General features: G+C 42.7%; 1 protein-coding gene across 1 annotated transcript in view; it reads right to left on the reverse strand.

The window, feature by feature from the left end:
• Window positions 1-18,684, reverse strand: part of agla (amylo-alpha-1, 6-glucosidase, 4-alpha-glucanotransferase a) — a 48,044-nt gene that overhangs the window by 4,138 nt on the left and 25,222 nt on the right. Inside the window, exons 7-30 of the mRNA XM_073491077.1 lie at window positions 17,605-17,716; window positions 16,990-17,116; window positions 16,353-16,455; window positions 15,875-15,972; window positions 14,797-14,936; window positions 14,406-14,593; window positions 13,315-13,438; window positions 12,728-12,891; window positions 12,333-12,434; window positions 11,775-11,930; window positions 11,095-11,245; window positions 10,803-10,927; window positions 10,574-10,686; window positions 10,235-10,369; window positions 7,320-7,450; window positions 6,609-6,745; window positions 4,176-4,309; window positions 3,893-4,068; window positions 3,454-3,556; window positions 3,168-3,291; window positions 1,931-2,032; window positions 1,621-1,732; window positions 413-548; window positions 13-125 (exon numbers count right to left, since the gene is read on the reverse strand). Coding sequence (XP_073347178.1) covers window positions 13-125; window positions 413-548; window positions 1,621-1,732; window positions 1,931-2,032; window positions 3,168-3,291; window positions 3,454-3,556; window positions 3,893-4,068; window positions 4,176-4,309; window positions 6,609-6,745; window positions 7,320-7,450; window positions 10,235-10,369; window positions 10,574-10,686; window positions 10,803-10,927; window positions 11,095-11,245; window positions 11,775-11,930; window positions 12,333-12,434; window positions 12,728-12,891; window positions 13,315-13,438; window positions 14,406-14,593; window positions 14,797-14,936; window positions 15,875-15,972; window positions 16,353-16,455; window positions 16,990-17,116; window positions 17,605-17,716 — 3,106 coding nt within the window. The remainder of the gene's footprint in view (window positions 1-12; window positions 126-412; window positions 549-1,620; window positions 1,733-1,930; window positions 2,033-3,167; window positions 3,292-3,453; window positions 3,557-3,892; window positions 4,069-4,175; window positions 4,310-6,608; window positions 6,746-7,319; window positions 7,451-10,234; window positions 10,370-10,573; window positions 10,687-10,802; window positions 10,928-11,094; window positions 11,246-11,774; window positions 11,931-12,332; window positions 12,435-12,727; window positions 12,892-13,314; window positions 13,439-14,405; window positions 14,594-14,796; window positions 14,937-15,874; window positions 15,973-16,352; window positions 16,456-16,989; window positions 17,117-17,604; window positions 17,717-18,684) is intronic.

The following is an 18,684-nucleotide window of genomic DNA, read 5'->3' on the forward strand; positions in this document are numbered from 1 at the left end:
TGTGTGTAATACCATCTCTGTGTACTTTAGCTCCATCATAAGGGAACAGTCCTTTGGCATGGAGCTCCACCACCCAGCGAACAGCTGACTTACTGAGACCAACTATCTCTACTGCAGCGCCATCTCTGGGGACAGTGATACAGAACACGAGTTAGTAGAGAGGCACTGATCGACTGGCCAGAGAATAGCATCAGATGTGTTTCAGCGTGATCTGACACTGTGCCGGTCAGATTTGTGCATTTATGCATTTGGGCTTTTTACTGTTGTACGGAATCATGACACCTATATCAAGGTTTGAATCAAACTGTGACTTCTGTGCACCCTTACACCCCTAGCTGTTACTATTCAAACAGATGTGAGGGACTGTGTGTGTGTGTGTGTGTGTGTTTGTGTTTGTGTTTGTGTGTGTTACCTTGGAGTAGCAGGCATGCCTTTGTTCCTCGCTCTCTCACTCTCTCCCATTTTGTCCATCCACGTGCCGCAGTTAAAGCGGTTTCCTCCAGTCACAAGCCCTGTGGTTGGATCCACCTTAGCAGCCACGTTGAAGCCTGTGATGGAGTAGAAGAGCTCAGAAACATTGTGGTCGATACTGATGAGGAGTTCTGAAAGCTGCTGCTGTAAATGGATCTAAAGTAGAGTTTAGATTCTCTGCCCGAGCCCGGGTCAATATTTCCCGCCATTATCCTCGGGCCGGGTCGGGCTGGGTCGGGCCGGGCTGGGCCCTTGATCAAGCATTTGTTTTTTTTTGTTTTTTTAAATCATTACTTTATTCATTTGCGATCCATTCCATTCTGAATAAACAAACAACGCAGTTTACATGCTTCGTCCTTGTTGCATTATTCATTAAGATAATTCTAAACAGATTTCTGTAGTTCAAACAACTCGGAATTGTAGTTGAGAACGTCAGTTATAACAGCCCACTGTAACGTGGGCTGGTGAAGGGGAAGGTGATGGTCCACTTTAGTGCGGGTGGCTCCGGTTACTCAAGAGACGGCAGGCAACATGTGGTGGTTTCCGCACGGCACTTTTATTCATAATACTGACCATACCATGCCAGGTCTCTACGGCTCTAGATGTTACAGGCATACATGCAAACGAACACAGGCCGAGGTTCTTGCACCAACACCTTTACAAAATAAAGACAAAATAAAATGGGGAGTCTTCGCTCTGTCGGCAGTATCCTTTCTCATGGGGAGCGGAAGTACACCTGCTTTTCTTCATCGTACAGGTTACATTACCCACTAAACAAAAGGAGGCGCCACCTAGTGGCACTACATTAAATAACTCTGACTGTTACACCACGTATTAAAAAAATGTCGGGTTTAAATCGGGCTCGGGCTCATAATTACAGTTAATGTGTCGGGCCAGGCCGGGCTCGGACACAACGTGCACGGGCTCGGGTAGGGTCGGGCTTGATTTTTTTGGGCCCGATCTAAGCTCTAATCTAAAGTCTCTCCTGTGGCTCCATGTAGGACCAGAAAATCACCCGTTAAGTTTGTTGGTGCTGTAAAGAATTACTGTACATTATTCCCTGACACCAAGACACCTCCATCATCATCTTATATTAATGTCACATGTTTAGTTTTACACACACACACACACACACACACCCTGTCCTACCTTCATCTCTCATATTCATGTCTATCTTGGGTCCAGCATTTCTCTCTCTGAAGGAAATTCCCTCCAGGTGGCGCTGCAGAGCCTCCTGGATCACATCATACAGAAACTGCTCCTGCACACACACACACACACACACACACAAACACACACACACACACACACGCACACACAATTTAAATGAGTTTGGACATTTTAAATGTGGGTGATTTCTAATGGTGGTACCAAGAAAGGCACTGTGGCAGACAGCAGAGCACGCTGCAGATCTGTGTGTGTGTGTGTGTGTGTGTGTGTGTGTCTTAGCTGTACATACCACCTCCCCAGGTTTGCAGGGTTCACAATCATCAGTAGGGTACATGCGTGTGACGGGGCAGCGAAGTATTTCATGTCCTTGAGGCACGTGGGTAGCATAGTCCTGAACAAAAGCACATTGTAAGTATTATCAATTATTTATATATCACCAAATTACAACCAAAGTTATGTTATGACACTTTTCAAATGGAGCAGGTCTAAACCTTACTCTCTAATTCATTTACAATGACCCAATGTTTCCTCTTGGTGACTGTGGCCAGAAAAAACTGCCTTTAATGAATGACTTACTATAATTATATGACATAACAGTTCAACAACACAAGCAACATGATGGAGCAGCCTGATGAATGTGGAACTGCAGGTAAGAAAGATTTATACAAGTTTATAACTTAAATATCATGAAATTGGTATTTTAAACATAGATAATTTATCTCACCTAACATCAGCCATTTTGTAGTTTCATGTGCATGTACAGGACACATGCACATGTATGTGTCCTGTACATGTACATGTGTCCTATACATGTACATATACAGGACACATGTACATTCACACGTATGTGTCCTATACATGTACATGTATAGTAATGCACAGGAAGTATTCTGTCAGTTTGGGGTGAATAAACCCTCGGTCAAACTCACATGAATTACGTGAGGGGAAATTCTCTTCTCTTTATGTGTGAATACAGGTAGCTTGTTAGTGTTAGCTAGTTTGGTAGCGTCCAGCTAGGTGGGCTTAACTAGACTCGCTTCAGCTCCACCTGCACTCCACCGGTTTGCCCATTTTCGATTTGCCGTGAGTTAGGTGGAGTCAGGAGCTGTCAGGAGCTGCCAAGATGGCGACAGCCTGTACCGCCCACTTTGAGCTTCATTCTGTGAGTGACATCACCGTGACTCTGTCCACTGTCTTATCCAGTCAGTGGTCTATCTCTGTAGAGATCCTGTCTGTTATATTGTCAGACACTTGGATTAACAACCTCAGCCTGCCAGTGGCAAAAACAAGCACTTTAAGAGGACTTCCTTAATGGTTGCCTTAAAGAATTACATTGCAGCCATTGCAGCCCATGTTGATGCTGACAGCTGAGGCGATCTACTGGACTGCTTCCAAAACTTTTTGAACCTTTTACTTATTTACCGACTAAAATATGTCAACAGGTTTAAAAATACAGCAATTCTTGGTTTTATGTATTTACACTCCTTTACCTCCCTCTCTCCATCTATCTCCCCATGACCTCCTACCTGGATGCACTGCAGCCACCACCATACAGCATCACGACAGTTGTATCTGGCACAGCGACCCTCTCCCAGCAGGTTGGGGATCAAACCGTGACGCAGCGTCCCAGCAAAGGCCAGGATGATGTTACTATAGCAACCATGAGACAGAATGGCTCATTTGAGTTTAGTTTGTGTGCTGTTAAGAATCTGATGGCCAGTTAAACAATGCTCATATTCAAAAGAAAAGGCCAGTGAAGCAACCACACACACACACACACACACACACACACACACACACACACCTACGTACCGAGCCTCAGTGTGTCTCCCAGTGAGCAGCATGAGTCCTCTGAGAGCGATGAACGTGTCTCTGCCCCAGCAACGGAAAATACCAGACGAGAAGTGAGGGAGACCTGAAGAATATTGATTAGTCTGTTACTGTATATATGTATGTTATACAGTCCTGGTCCAAAGTTTACATCCATGTCAGTCTTCAGTTCCAATGATTCCTACAGCTCTCATGTTTGTGTGATGAATGAGTGGAACACAAACTACTTCATTGAAGTTTGATTCAGTAATTGAATTTATGATAGGTCTTCTGAAAATGTGAGCAAGTCTCAACAAATTATTAAAGGTAATACAGGCTCAATACAACTGCTTGTAATTTCACATATGTCAAATATTTCTTCAGTTTACTTAATCTCAAATGTATCCACAGAGGCACTGCCAAGTGTCTGTTGCTAGGTTACCTGCAGCCAGAGAGACACAGCACTGCTCCTTCTGCTCTGTGATTGGACTGACGCGGAAGGGAACAGCCTCAAGTTTTGTAGAGAGTGGAGGGAGGGCGGGGAAGCGCCCAACGCCACACATCTGAACCGAGCCCAGCGCCAGGTGACGAACAAAGCTGGAGCCATTCTGGATGAAACTGGTTGGAAAAGGGGACAGAAAATCAAAGTTAAGTTCCACTTAAAATTCATAGTTTTATATTTGAATTTCACATCTCAACAACACAACCTCCAAAGTCTCTCCTACCTTGACATGAGTTTGTAAGTTGCATCCAGAGCTGTGGTGTAGGTGGACACCAGGACGGCATCAAAATAACAGGGGATGAGGTAGCGTGGGATATGTTTCAGGTAGTTAAACATGGCTCCCAACCACTGACCCACCTGTACACACAATGTTACAATGCCAAAATCAGATTCAGGAATGATGCTAACACACACTGCAACTAACAGTTGACAAATGTAATTAAGTAATTGAGTATAAACCTTTTTATTTACTCAAAATGGATCTGTTGTTTTAAAGGAATAGTTCACTCTAGAACGAAATTCAGTCATTATCGACTCACCCTCATGCTGATGAGAAGTCCGGTGTAGTTTCTTATTCCTTAAAGTGCAGCTGGAGACCCGCGGGGGTACCCTCCGGCAGGAATAATCCATATAACGAGCGTCAATTGTGCTTGAGAGGAAAAGGCCCATAAAACTACACAAAAACTGTGTAATATTCCTCCATACTGCTCGTCCGCTGCAATCCAAGTGTCCTGAAGTGGCGACATCCAGAGTTTACTCGAAACGACGTCATTTAGTATATTTTTCTAGCCTAAACAGTCACTATACTACATTTGCCTGGAGGCACGCTCCCGTGTTCACGGGAGGAATATTACAAAGTTTTTGTGTAGTTTTATGGACCTTTTCGTCTCGGGCGCCACTTACGCTCGTTATATGGATTATTGCTGGCAGAGGGTACCCCCGCGGGTCTCCAGCTGCACTTTGAGGAATAAGAAACTACACCGGACTTCTCATCAGCATGTGGGTGAGTCGATGACTGAATTTTGTTTTAGAGTGAACTATTCCTTTAAAGGGTCAGTCCACATAAATGATAAAACACATATTTACTCAGATATCCTGAGCCCTAGTGGTGTCTGGCCATGCAAGCAGTTTCAGTAATTTGAAAGAATGCTGCTCAAAGTATTGAGATATCACAGCAGCAGAAGTATGTGAACAGATGCACAGTATTGATGAGTAGCTTCAAAACAACAGAATACTAACTCTAAGTGCTGTATCGTAGGAAACTGGACATGTTTCAGTTTGTTGAAGACGTTTCACGTCTCAGCCAAGAGGCTTCTTCAGTTCTAACTAACTGGAGGGGAGTTGCAGGCTTTTAAAGTCTGTGTGGGAGTGTCCTTACAGAGTGTGGGAGTGTCGTTACAGACTCGTTAGGGCCACTTGTGGGTCATTGACCCAACCGGCCTTCATGTGGGTTTCTAGGGCTAGGTGGATGGTTGTTAAGCTGTCTGGGGAGGGAACTCAGTACAGCATTGTAGGTGGGTGATAAGTAATGTCTTAAGCGGGATTTATGGTTCTGCGTCAGGTCGACGGTGTACCTACGCCATAACTACGCCGTCGACGCAGACCCCTACGCCGAACATCTGCGTCACTTGACGCGCGCCTCCCAAAAATCCTAACTACGCGTCGAAACAGCGCAGACAGCAGGGACATGCGACGCGGACCTCGAGGGCTGTGATTGGTCCGTGTTACATCATTTCCGGGTCGCAGTGTTCAAAGGACGTACAGACCACATCCTCACACGTCTTCTCCTTCGTTTGGTATTTAACATTTGCACTAGAAGCATTTGTTCTTCAATATCGATCAGCTCCAGCTCCAAAAGTATCCTCTCTCGCTCAGTCGCCATTGTTCAATGTACTGTTTACCAGAGACCAGGCATGTTCACTCCCCGCTTCTGGCGTAACCGGAAAGTAAACACTCCAGGTACGAATTCATGCGGTTTCGTTACTCAGCGCCCCCTAGCGTTGTGGCGGTGAATTACCACCCGATGCATAGACACCGCCGCACTACTATAAATGAAAAATCACGGCGATCATGTTCGCCGACGCCTAGGCGCACAATCGACGCAGAACCATAAATCCCGCTTTAGGCCACCTCCTCTATTCAAAGACGGTCGTTCCAGTTTGACATAGATGGATTCTTTTACTCCTCTTTCAAACCATCTGTCTTCTCTGGACAAGATGTTTACATTGTTGTCCTCAAAGGAATGATTTGTCTCCTTCAGATGTAAGTGGACAGCAGAGTCTTGACCTGAGGAGCTGGCCCTCCTGTGTTGTGCCATTCATTTATGGAGAGGTTGTTTTGTCTCCCCAATGTACAAATCTGTGCAGTCCTGGCTGCATTGAACAGCATCAACTACATTACTCTGTTTATGCCTGGGTGTTTTGTCCTTAGGACGGACAAGTTTCTGCCTCAGTGTGTTGGTAGGTTTAAAGTGAACCGGGATATACTGTTTATTAAAGATCCTCCTGAGTTTCTCAGATGTTCCCGCGACATAAGGAATGACGATGAGTTAGTTAGAGCTGAACAAGCCTCTTGTTAGACACCAGAAGAGACAAATAAACAATATGTATTTTTGTTATTTGGGTGAAGTGGCCCTTTAAGCCAGTAAAAGCCTCACCTGTGCCAGTGGTCCCTCTCTGGTTGTCAGTCTGTTGGAGACAAAGTCTATGAGCCAGTCTCCTTGTCTGAGGTTAGCACACACAGGATGGCCCAGATCATTATTGGGGCGGATGTCAGCCAACACTGACATCAGACCTGTGCACACACATTACATGATTATGTACTCTTCTGTCATATTATATGTCAGTACGTGGAAATACCAAACAAGTCTATGAAGAAATCTGGTCACACTTCTGTTAAAGTGTTTTAATGAATGTAATGATGAAATGCCTCGTCACATTCATGATGCAGATGTACAGTTTCAAGTTGAGCGGTTGCAACAGTTCTGTACAAAGTGGAAACACCAGTGATTACAGTTGGACTTCGAGTGCTGAGTAGAAGTCGTCTTTAATATAACATGGCTGGCAGTAAGTATGGCTGGCTTCCATTCAAAAAAAGTGAAAATAATTGCCAGATGAATCACTAATGGAAATAATTCAGCCCTGATGCCCTCTGTTTGTGTGTGTGTGTGTGTGTGTGTGTGTGTGTGTGTGTGTGTGGCAGCTCTGTTGCATGCAGCTCGCTTATTTGAATACAGATTTTGTTATTTGACTAGTCCTTACACAAAAAAAAAGGAAACAGAGCAATTGCACATTGTCAGAGAATCTTTTCTCATTACACTATGTATGATGAATTAACTAGAAATACACGTTAAGTGCTGTGTAACTACCTTGTAATCCAGCATATTTGAGGGTCTCCCATCCCGGGATACTGTAACAGCCTCCTCCATCTTCTTGTTCTTCTGAGTCGCAGCGAAACAGCAGAATATTCAAGTCTGCCAGCGTCAGCTTAGACATCAGCCTGTCAAACACACACTGCTTTAAAATAAGCTCTTCATATTTTTCAGAGAATATTGGTGTCCTCCTTTATATTCATACTGTTGCTTTCAGTTGCTGTTGCTTTCCACACCTCCCCTCTCCAGGGTTCTCTGTCAATGACCTTGTAGATCTTTTCAGTTTTTACAAATGTCATTGATGCCATTGCACCCACTTAAGTCAAGGTGGTCTCTAGTAAGAAAAAATCTGCTTGGAGAAATGCCACGCTGGTCAAAATGGAAAAAAGGAATGTGGAAAAGCAGAGCGCAGGTGATGAAAAAACAAATCTCCAGGTTCATTTTGACATTTATAAAGAGAGACTTTACATTTTTAATCTAGAACTGAAAAAGTCAAGGCAGTCCTTTTTCAGACATTATCACCAAAAACAATGATAATGCACGTGCCCTGTTTGCTACTGTGGACAGCCTAACAAACCCTCCTGTGCCAGTAGCCTCTGCAAATTCATTACAGGCCATCGCAGATAGATGTTCATGCTTCTTCACTGACAAAATTCAGAAAATTAGACAAGTAGTCAGTGCCACTGTACCAGGTACAGGAGGTGTTTTGTCCATGTTTCCACCTAAAACCAACTCTAACACCATGACACAGTTCCAATCAATGAAAAACCTGCAAGAGATAATACAACATTTGGAATCTTCCTCCTGCTGCCTTGATATTTTACCAGCAGGGTTCTTCAAAAAAGTTTCTGCATGACTCCAGATGTGCTACAGATTGTCAACATGTCTCTTCTCTCAGGTGTCTTCCCCCAAGCCATGAAAACTGCAGTTATTAAGCCACACCTGAAGAAGAACAATCTAGACACATCAGTAATGAATAATTATAGGCCCATATCAAACCTCCCAATTTTAAGTAAATTCATTGAAAAAGCTGTTTTTCAACAGCAATTACCTGATAATCCAGTCAGGATTTCAACCACACCACAGCACTGAGACTGCTCTAGTCAAGGTCCTAAATGACATTCATTTAAACACAGACAGTGGCAAAATTTCAGTCTTAGTATTGCTGGATCTCAGTGCTGCATTTGACACGGTCAACCACAATATACTACTGGACCGACTGGAAAACCGGGTGGGACTCTCTGATACAGCACTAAATTGGTTTAAATCCTATCTAAATGATAGAGACTACTTTGTGTTTATTGGTAATTACACATCTGAGCGGATGAAAATGACAAGCGGAGTACCCCAGGGCCCATTCTGGGGCATCTACTATTCAACATTTACATGCTTCCTCTAGCTCAGATAATGGAAAACAACAAAATATGTTACCATGGTTATGCAGATGACACACAAATCTATATAACCATATCACCAGGGGACTGTAATCCCATACAAACGCTGAGTAGATGCATTGAACAAATCAGTGATTGGATGTGTCAGAGTTTTCTTCAGTTAAACAAAGATAAGACTGAAATAATTGTTTTTGGAGCCAAGGAAGAACGACTAACAGTCTCTGCTCAGCTTCAATCTGTAATGTTGAAAACTATAAACCAAGCCAGAAACCTTGGTGTAATCATGGACTCAGACTTGAACTTCAGCAGCCACACTAAGACAATTACAAAGTCAGCCTACTATCACCTTAAGAATATATCCAGGATAAAAGTACTCATGTCTCGGCATAGCTGCAGCGGATTCAGAACGCTGCTGCTCGAGTCCTAACAAGAACCAAAATAGTAGATCACATCACTCCAGTTCTTAGGTCTTTACACTGGCTTCCTGTCAGTCAAAGAATAGATTTCAAAATCCTGCTGTTGGTTTATAAAGCACTGAATGGTTTCTGATCTGCTGCTACATTATGAACCATCCAGACCTCTGAGGTCGCCAGGTACAGGTCTGCTTTCAGTCCCTGGAGTCAAAACTAAACATGGAGAAGCAGTGTTCAGTTATTATGCGACACATATCTGGAACAAACTCCCAGAAAACTGCAGGTCTGCTCCAACTCTCACCTCTTTTAAATCAAGGCTGAGGACCTTTCTGTTTGCCACTGCCTTTCACTGAAACAATTTTAAGGCTTTGAACTGCACTGTGACTGTTATTATTTAGTCTTGTCTCTTTTAAAACTTTTCTATTTTAGCTTATTTTCCTATTTATTAACTTTTTTTAATGTTTTGTTTCTTGACAACTTCCTACTTGTTTTAATGTATTTTAATGTAATTTCATGCCCCTGTAAAGCACTTTGAGTTGCCTTGTGTCTGAATTGTGCTATACAAGTAAACTTGCCTTGCCTTCAGTTGTTTGGGCTATCCTGCATAACTAATACCTTTTCTACTGTACACAAGCATCATATTCTATATCCTCTGAGATTTTCTGCATACGCCTGAGGCTGCTCCACTCCATCAAATACAAATGTCCTAATTGTTTTATATTCTTTTCTGTTTTATGAACAAGGCCAGAGGTAGCCTCAAGCAAAGATGAGGAGCGGGACACATAGTCTAGTAAGTGGACTTATTTGTAACTCCACACCCCCAGGTCCATTTCATTTTCAAACCTTAGTCTTCAGCAGCAAACTGTGAGACAACTGAACAGACTTGATGAGTTAAGTTATAGTGGTAGAGAAGTAAGATAAGTAATTGTTTGACTTTTGTCTATCATGATTCATTTCATTCTTAAAGGATGCCAAAGACTGTTCTACAACTGAAAGATTATCATAGTTAAGGTGGTTTCAACCTTTTTCATCTGACCAGTGGAGAATAGTGAGGAAAAGTCAGGATTCGCTTGGGCAGCAGTGATGTGTGCACATGTGTACTCACTGTGCGAGAGGTTTCTGCAGTGCTTCTGGTGGGTTTTCCTCCATCACACTGCCTCTTCTGTATTTTGGACTGAACTGGGACAGATAAAACCTCAGCACCCCTACCAACTTCTGGGCCTTAGGGTCCAAACTAACCCTGTGAGGAGGAGAGAGTGACGTAAAACTATGAGACCAATAACTGGCCAAAACCAACAATAAATGTAATAAACCATGAATAGAATGATAAATCTGCCTGGCAATGGGTCTTCAATGACAATGCACATACTGCTTTCACTTGTGTGCTGAAGGTGTGTGTGTGTGTGTGTGTGTGTGTGTGTGTGTGTGTGTGTGTGTGGATCACCTGAAGGCAATGACGCTGCCAGGTGTCAGCTTCTGAAAGGTGATTTCCTGCACAAACTCTGATCGACCTTTAGATGTCACTCCACTGCTCTTGGCCACTGTGCTGTCCTGTAACTACATATATATGCATATATAGATATACTGTATGTTATAATTATCCCATTGATATGTTCATTAATTTCAATTAAACAAATTAATTAAATTACATGATCCTATATAGAAATACTAACAGGAATATGCTCCTTTATTTCCACAGTGTATTCTGGCATGCCGTTGATGTAGTTGTCATCCTTCTTATAACTCCCTGCATGCCTTTCCACTGTCCTTGCCTCCAGTACCACTTCCTCTATCTTCCCTTGAGACACAGACAGACAGACAGACAGACAGATGGATGGACAGAAATATTCTCAGCAGTGGGAAGCCTGTGTCAGACACACATGAACACTACAAAGATGATGCAACAACAACAACAATAAAAATGAAATACAAGATGGATTTCTAACATTAGGATGACGGTCATACCAGGTATGAACATGGGTGGGACATTGGTGTCGTACTGATGGGTTTTAGGGTCCCAGAAGGCTGTCCTGCACACTGACACCACAGACTGGTGTGTGCTGGGACAGTGTCGAGTAACTGCAACGATATCTGCATCAACCTGGTCAACATACACCTGGAGAGCGAGATGATCAGAGATTAAACCTGGACAGGCTGTTCACTGATAAGAGACCAGATAAAATAAGAGAAAGGAAGAGCAGAAACAAAACGATTCAAATGCAGCACCAACAATGGAGACTCTGGTCATACTGCTTCCACTTTTTACATTTAAAACAGAATGAATGAGATGAAAGTGCTTTTAGTGTGAGTTGATCTGACATTCTTTTAAAGGTTCAGTGGGTAGGATTTAGTGGCATCTAGTAGTGAGGTTGAGGATTTTAGCCAACTATATACCCCCTGCCTCACTGGGCACTAACAAGGCGACAGACCCTCTGTAGAGCCAGCATTTGGTTTGTTCATTCTGGGCTACTGTAGAAACATGGCAGAATCCATGGAAGAGTGGAAGACTCCCTCTGTGGATATAAAACCCTAAATTCTTAGTTTCAGGTGATTATACACTTAATTACATAATTATAAATATTATATTCCACTTCTGCCCCTAAATCCTACACACTGGACCTTCAAAACAAAGTGCATTATGGTACCTGTATGAATCCCTGAGCAGCCAGTTCCTGGTGCAGCTTGTTGAGTGCCAGTTTCCCAGCTATGATGCCAGTCTGGGATCCAACCTCACCAGTGGAGAAGGAGGGTGCTGAGGGCTTCCACTTGGGGTAAAAACGCTCCTCCTTCACCACAGAGATCTACACATACACACACACACACACAAGTTCTTGTAGCAAAGCAAACAGGTTTGTGTTACATCCAGTATATTCTAGGTGTATTTCCATATAAATGGTAGCAAAGGCGGAGGAAGGTGAGATGTGAGGGTCAGAATGTGACCATGCAGCTTCTTTGTTTAGCAGCTGACTGTCAAGTATCTGCTGCATCTGCACCAGAGTGCCTGCAGAAAACAAACAGCTCACTCTTTATTGTGACACTGTAGCTCTACACCAAGTATTTCAAACTACATGCGTCACAACTTTAGAGAAAATAAACAAGCATTAACCATATTTATATTTGTAATAAATGAGCTGATGTTTGGAGAATCTGCTTCGTAATTATGGTTAAACACTAAGTAACACTGTTGAGTGTGTGTAAATAACCTGATGTGGCACTAATTCATCGTATCCTCTGGTGGAACCAGTAGCACAGCAGGCCATAGAGACAATAGCTGAGCTGGGGAGGGAGTCCAGAGCTGAACGCAGCTGTAGAACAAAGAGAGACAAACACACAGCAGTTACTGTATACACCTGAAACACAGACCTTCTCACAATCACTTTTTGATGGGTTTTAGACATTTGTCATGTTTTTCTTCATATTTCTTTGAGCAGCAGAGTGTAGACTCTTAAATTGGGATTTGTGACATTTAATTAGATTAGCAAAACCCACAAACATAGTGGTTTTCTTTTTTTTAGGCTTAGATATAGTCCAATAAAAAAAGGGTTGGCAGCATCTTCAGTCGTTAAACCCCACCCTAACCTGACCCTAACAGACTCACCTGTATGGGACACTCGTTGTCATGGGTTACATCCAGGAACATGGCATGGGCGATGGAGGGCATCAGTGGGCGGAGACTGGGCTGAACAAAAGCTCCGACCGGCTCGCCTCCATAACGATAGACGAGTCTGCCTTCTTCATGGCTGTCAGCAGCTGACATGGCCTCTGTGGACACGGTGGGAGAGGGAGGACAGTTATCAAAACAGGTTCCATACTGCTGCAGCACTGTGGGCGAATTCACACTAAATCAAGACGGACCACATTCCAATCGAGCAACGCAGGTGTGAAGACTATGAAAGCTGATGGACAACACAAGCTTACCTTCAGTAAATACATTTAGGGCTAACAGTCACGGCTGCTCCAGATTGTTCCTTGTTTTCTAAATGTCTTTTAGTGTTCTGGGACATTCAGCTATATCTGCCATTATATAGATGTCATATCATAATGTCAGAGAATTATACGAATGAGGATTGGGGTCAGGGTGAAACAATCATCTCAGCTCCGACTTTTTCTCAGAATTTTGAGTTTAATTTTTGAATTGAATTTTTGAGGTTAAAGTCAGAATTTTGACTAATGAAAACACTGTACCTCGTATGAGCGATGAGATTCCAAGCTTGGTTACGAAGATGTTATCCAGCTCCTCACTGCCGGTGAATAGTTCAGCCACCACATAAAGGTTAGGACAAACTGTTCTGGCCACATCCAGCATGAACTGGTCAACCACAGCAAGGCAACACACCAAAACCAGTGCAGACAGAACAAGAGGTCATGAGAGAGGGAGAAACAGGTGAAGGTTAGGGAGGAGATAAGAAAGAGGAGGGAGAGGAGAAGAGTTAATGTAAAGGGGATGCAGCAAGGTAGTTACAACAGGTCTCAAAGTGACCACAACATGCAGTCAACAAAGAGTGAGTGAGTGTAAAGAGATCGCAGAATGCAGAACAATGCAGTGAAAGAGAAGGGAGAGAAAAAAATACAAAGTTAGTTCATGCATGAGAGATGTACCTCGTATAAGGCTGCTAATTCCCAGCCGGTTAACAAACACATTGTCAATGAGCTCGCTGCCTGTAAACAGTTCAGCTATCACATACAGATTGGGTCTGACCACCTTGGCTGCATCTAACATGGCCTGGACAAGACAACACAGCAGCATTACAGACAGGGAGAGAAAAGAGGTGTGGCTCTGGTTATGTTCAGTGACATAAAAACAGTCTGCAATGAAATTACAATGAATGACTGATTTTTTTCATGACTGAATAAACTAAATAAACAAACTGACCTCACAGGCCAACACAATTTCATACTGTTTTAATATATGTGGCGACCCTGCCACCTTTCTAGCTTCAAACAGTGTTCTGGGACCTTATGTGGGACTTTAAGCAGTGATGGTATAGGGACAGCTACGGCGTCATCCGTACATTCCAACAGGTTGCTGTAGTGGTGGAAAGCAACATTTAACTCTTACGACGGCTGCTTCTGTAACTACCTTCTAACACTCTCTGACGAACTCCTTAGTACAGCAAACCAGGCGTTCTTCTGTAGTACACTGCAGTGCTACAACATCAGGGAGTGTTAAGGGGGAGTACATCCCCTCTCAATTTCTCTCCACAATCTTGTATATGGTATGCTCTTGTGTATTTAAGGACATGTACTTAAATGTAACATGATAATAATGACAATACCTCTGCTACATGTAATGGTGTCGAGTGGCAGTTGTCCAGTCGGACTCCGTGGAAATACTTGGCTGTGATTTCAGTGTATTTCTGCATGTGGGCCCACAGGTATGGGCAGTCCTCAGGCTTCTTGCCGTAGCGCAGTTTGACACTATCACCCCAGCATATCAGCTCCCGACGCAGGTACACGTTGGAGCCTATAGGTAACACAGACACAGACCAGCACTGATACAGTGACATAATTCTATCAAAGCAGATACATCAACATAACCTTACATAAAGTAGCTCAAATGGGTTTCATCTCATCCCAAGTGCTGTGTAATCTCTGCGACGAAACAGGATAAAACCTGACAGACAGAAGGAGGAATGAGAAGTTTTCTAAGAAGTTTTAAATATTTACCTGGTTCAGCAAAGTTTCGCAGTGGATCATCGCCCATCACCCAACCATTGTGAGCCAGGAAGTGGCACGTCTTGTCAGGCTGATCCAGCAGCTGCATCTCCTGCTCCAGAGTCATGTCCTGATATGGGAAGGTGAAATACCTGAGACAGACAAATTAAAACATTGAGATCCACCAACACTCAACATTATGATGAACCTCATATCCCTGTTAGCTGTAAAGGATATAGTTTTAACATTTATATCTGACATTACTGTGTGTCCAAATCATTGTGTTATAACAAGGCGTGTGTTTTGTGTGTTAAGCACAACAGCATTTAAGGTAATATACTTCTGACCATAGTCAGAAGTGTGGCAGCAGGCGGGCCTATGTAGACACTGCAGTGGTGTGTTTGTCTACTCGCTGTCAGACAGAAGAGAAAGCGAGGAAGCACAGCTGGTATCAGTAGAAAATGAGGGTTGAACACTGCCACCTGTTTCAGTGAGATGGCTGATTTAGAAATGATGTGCACTATGTGCTAATGAGAAATCAGTTAGGGTGGGGTTAAAGGGTTCACATTAAAACCCTATGAGAAGAATATCCTGTTGACTCAAGATCAGAATGTTCACAAGTTGAAATTATTTCTCAGTACAGATCCAAACTCAAGTTGTCTCCCTGGCTGACATTCAGCACATTCACGTTCTCCACCATTAATATCTTATTTTTAACTCAATGAGCTGTCAGCTGTGCACACAACAAATTTACGTTAATTGCCTTGTAATCAGCTTCACACATTCATGCTGTATTCATGCTTCATAGGAGAAATGAATGGCTTTAGTGTTGGTACTGCCATGTTAAGGCTGAAATGCTCGCAGTTTATTAGTACAAATGACTGTTATTTTGAAGACTCACACATGATCCAATGCAACACTACAATAGTCATGGCAATGACTTTTCCTCAGCTGGCATCTCAAATTTATAGTAAATTGGACCTAAAAACAGACTGGAAGAAGTCTCTCTTCCATCCCTCCATGTACTCAATCTATCACATCCATTCTCCATTCTCCTCTCTCCTTAAACCCAATTCTTTAAATCTGTTACCTGGTAACCACAGGGTTCTTCCTGTTAACGGGACCAAGTTTGGGGCCGTGGTCTGCCAGACGTTCGTACAATACGTTTCCCACAATGCAGTTGGCAGCCTTAAGAAAGGAGAAGAAGAACATAAAGAACACACACACACACAGGATGCATTGTGTGTAATGGCAACCCTCAGTGTTAATGCTAATATTCTTACACTTTGCTGAATGAACTATTTTAGTGGATAGAATAAAGAAATAAATAATAAACCCGTGGCAGAAATGACCTGAGGCATTTAGACTTTCCCAGTAGCTGTATCAGCATCTCCCCCTCCCCTCCACTGAGAGTCAAGCTAACAGGTATCAGATTTAGGTCACACTGTGCACTCACACTGCTGCTCAGACATGTCGGACCATCCTTCAGTGCTTTAGTGCTCTGTTGTACTACATTCTAAGTATCTGTCAGCAGGAACCCTCCTGGTGCCACATTACATTAAGCTCACCTGCTCCTGATGCTGCTGTATGATCTGATACTGTTCATCATTCAGCTCATTCAGTTTCTGTCTCAGCCAACCACAGCATTCCTCGATGTGCTGTGGGGAGGAGCTATAGAGAGAGGGAGGTCACATGAAGCAAGAAATATTACTACTTTACATTCTGCAAAGTGTTATATTGGACCCAGTAATAAGTACTGTTAATATTGTTCGCAATAACTATAACTTCATAATATTGTCAACCACCTTTAATTCCACAAGACATCTACAAAACAATACATGATGTAATGAGTTCAATACGATATGATGACTAACCAAGAGTAAAATGGCTTCATTAAATATAGAAAAACTACACTAAAATAGTCAGGATTCCCTTTGACTGAGCTAAAAACTAAAATGATTTTAAGAAACTACAAACAGCTGGATGATGTTGAATAAATAAATGAACATGATATAAACTAACAAGTTTAACACAGGGCTAACAGAAAATATCCAGACACCTTTTACAATTATGTTAGTGTCATGTAATATTCTTCACTTAAGAAACAGACACTTGACTGGTTTTCTAATCAGCCACGAATTCATGAAAGAACTCAAGGTTTGAATTATAACCAAAACAATAGTAGCCTGAAGCTTTGAGTCTGACCTGTGAGGTGCAAATGTCTCCAGAGCAGAGTTCATGTCCACTGTGTTGCCATAACGACGGTATATTGGGTCCTGAATAATCCTCAGGCCCTTCTTCCCCTCAGTCTTACTGTGGTCTGGCTTGGTGCCTAAAAGCACACACAAAGGATATTTAAAGTCTTTTCGGCAGCCTCTGAAACAAATGTGTCTGTCTATATTAGCACATTAGCAGCTTTCTAATTGAAGAGTGCAGCCACAATCATCTGTTACTGGAATAAGTGTTGTTTTGAATTTTTTTGACACAGTAGAAGACACTGAATTCTCCTTATCAGTAGACAGAACATTGCAGAACACAGTTGGTATACATGACAGAGCTCTGGTATTTTATCACATCCAGTCTGTTAAGGGCTTGTCTACACAGCCGTCAGTCTCATGTCAATCTGGCAGAACAGGTATATTTTTACACAGGAGTGTATTTGTACACTTCACAAATATTTTTTGTGACTGTGTATTGGGCTCTCAGGGGACATACAGAGCAGTCCTGTGCCTGATCACAGTCTTACAGGTTTATGTTTATGTTATGTTTAAGTGTTGTAACCATTAGAAGGTAACACATTCACTGATGTACAGTACAGACCATTTTGTAGAAGGGTTCTGAACTGCTCCACAGCACCATCCACTTTGACCTGGAAGAACTCCCACACTTTAATCTGAGGATACACATCCTGCCACAACACACTCCGGATGGCCTGATACACACAGAGACAGAGACAGAGACAGAGACAGAGACAGAGAGAGAGACAGAGAGAGTCAGAGACAGAAAGACAGAGACAGAGAGAGACAGAGAGACAGAGATGGAGACAGAGAGCAAGATACAGAGAGTGTTATTATTAATTAACTGTTAATTAACATTAGAATGTTATCTAGTCCTAAAAAGAGATGATGAATTAGCAGAATATCTCTCTAATGTCAGAGATAGAAAGCAGAGACAGATCCTCACCAAGTACAGGCTCAGTGACCACAAACTGACAATCCAAACAGGAAGACACAAAAAATCATGGCAACCAAAAGAAAACAGAACATGTGGTCACTGCTCGACAGGTGAGGTTGAGACAGAGATGCACTTTCTCCTACAATGTAAAACATTCAATGAAACGAGGAACATTTATTTTAACAAGTTCAACTCTGTGATCTCAGATTTCAAAGAGCTGAATGACCTCTCAAAATTAAAAATACTCCTGGGAGAAGGAGACAGGGCATATCTTGCTGCCCAACATGCCACAACCTGAGGGACAGTGAATGACCGACACGCACGCACGCACGCACCCACGCACGCACGCACACACACACACACACACACACACACACACACACACACACACACACACACACTGTATATACTGTATATATAATTAATGTAAATCAATCTTGGTGTTGTGTTTGTGTTGTTATTTGTTATGTGCGAGTGTTTGGACAGATGCTTTGGCAACATTGAAACTTGAATTGAATTGAATTGAATTGAATATAGCTGACTGTTTTATTTACAGTACAGCCTATGATTGGAACAGCTCATTAATCTGTGTGTTTGCCAAACCCTTACAATCTATCGCTAACATGGATGGAGCTATATCAAACATGGTGTCCCTACATCAGTACAAGGTAGTCTGGAGTCCTACTCAAAGCATGTACTAGCCTCTTTCATAGTCAATGACCAAAA

This window comes from Pagrus major, chromosome 21 (assembly GCF_040436345.1).
Source record: "Pagrus major chromosome 21, Pma_NU_1.0".
Taxonomy (NCBI): domain Eukaryota; kingdom Metazoa; phylum Chordata; class Actinopteri; order Spariformes; family Sparidae; genus Pagrus; species Pagrus major.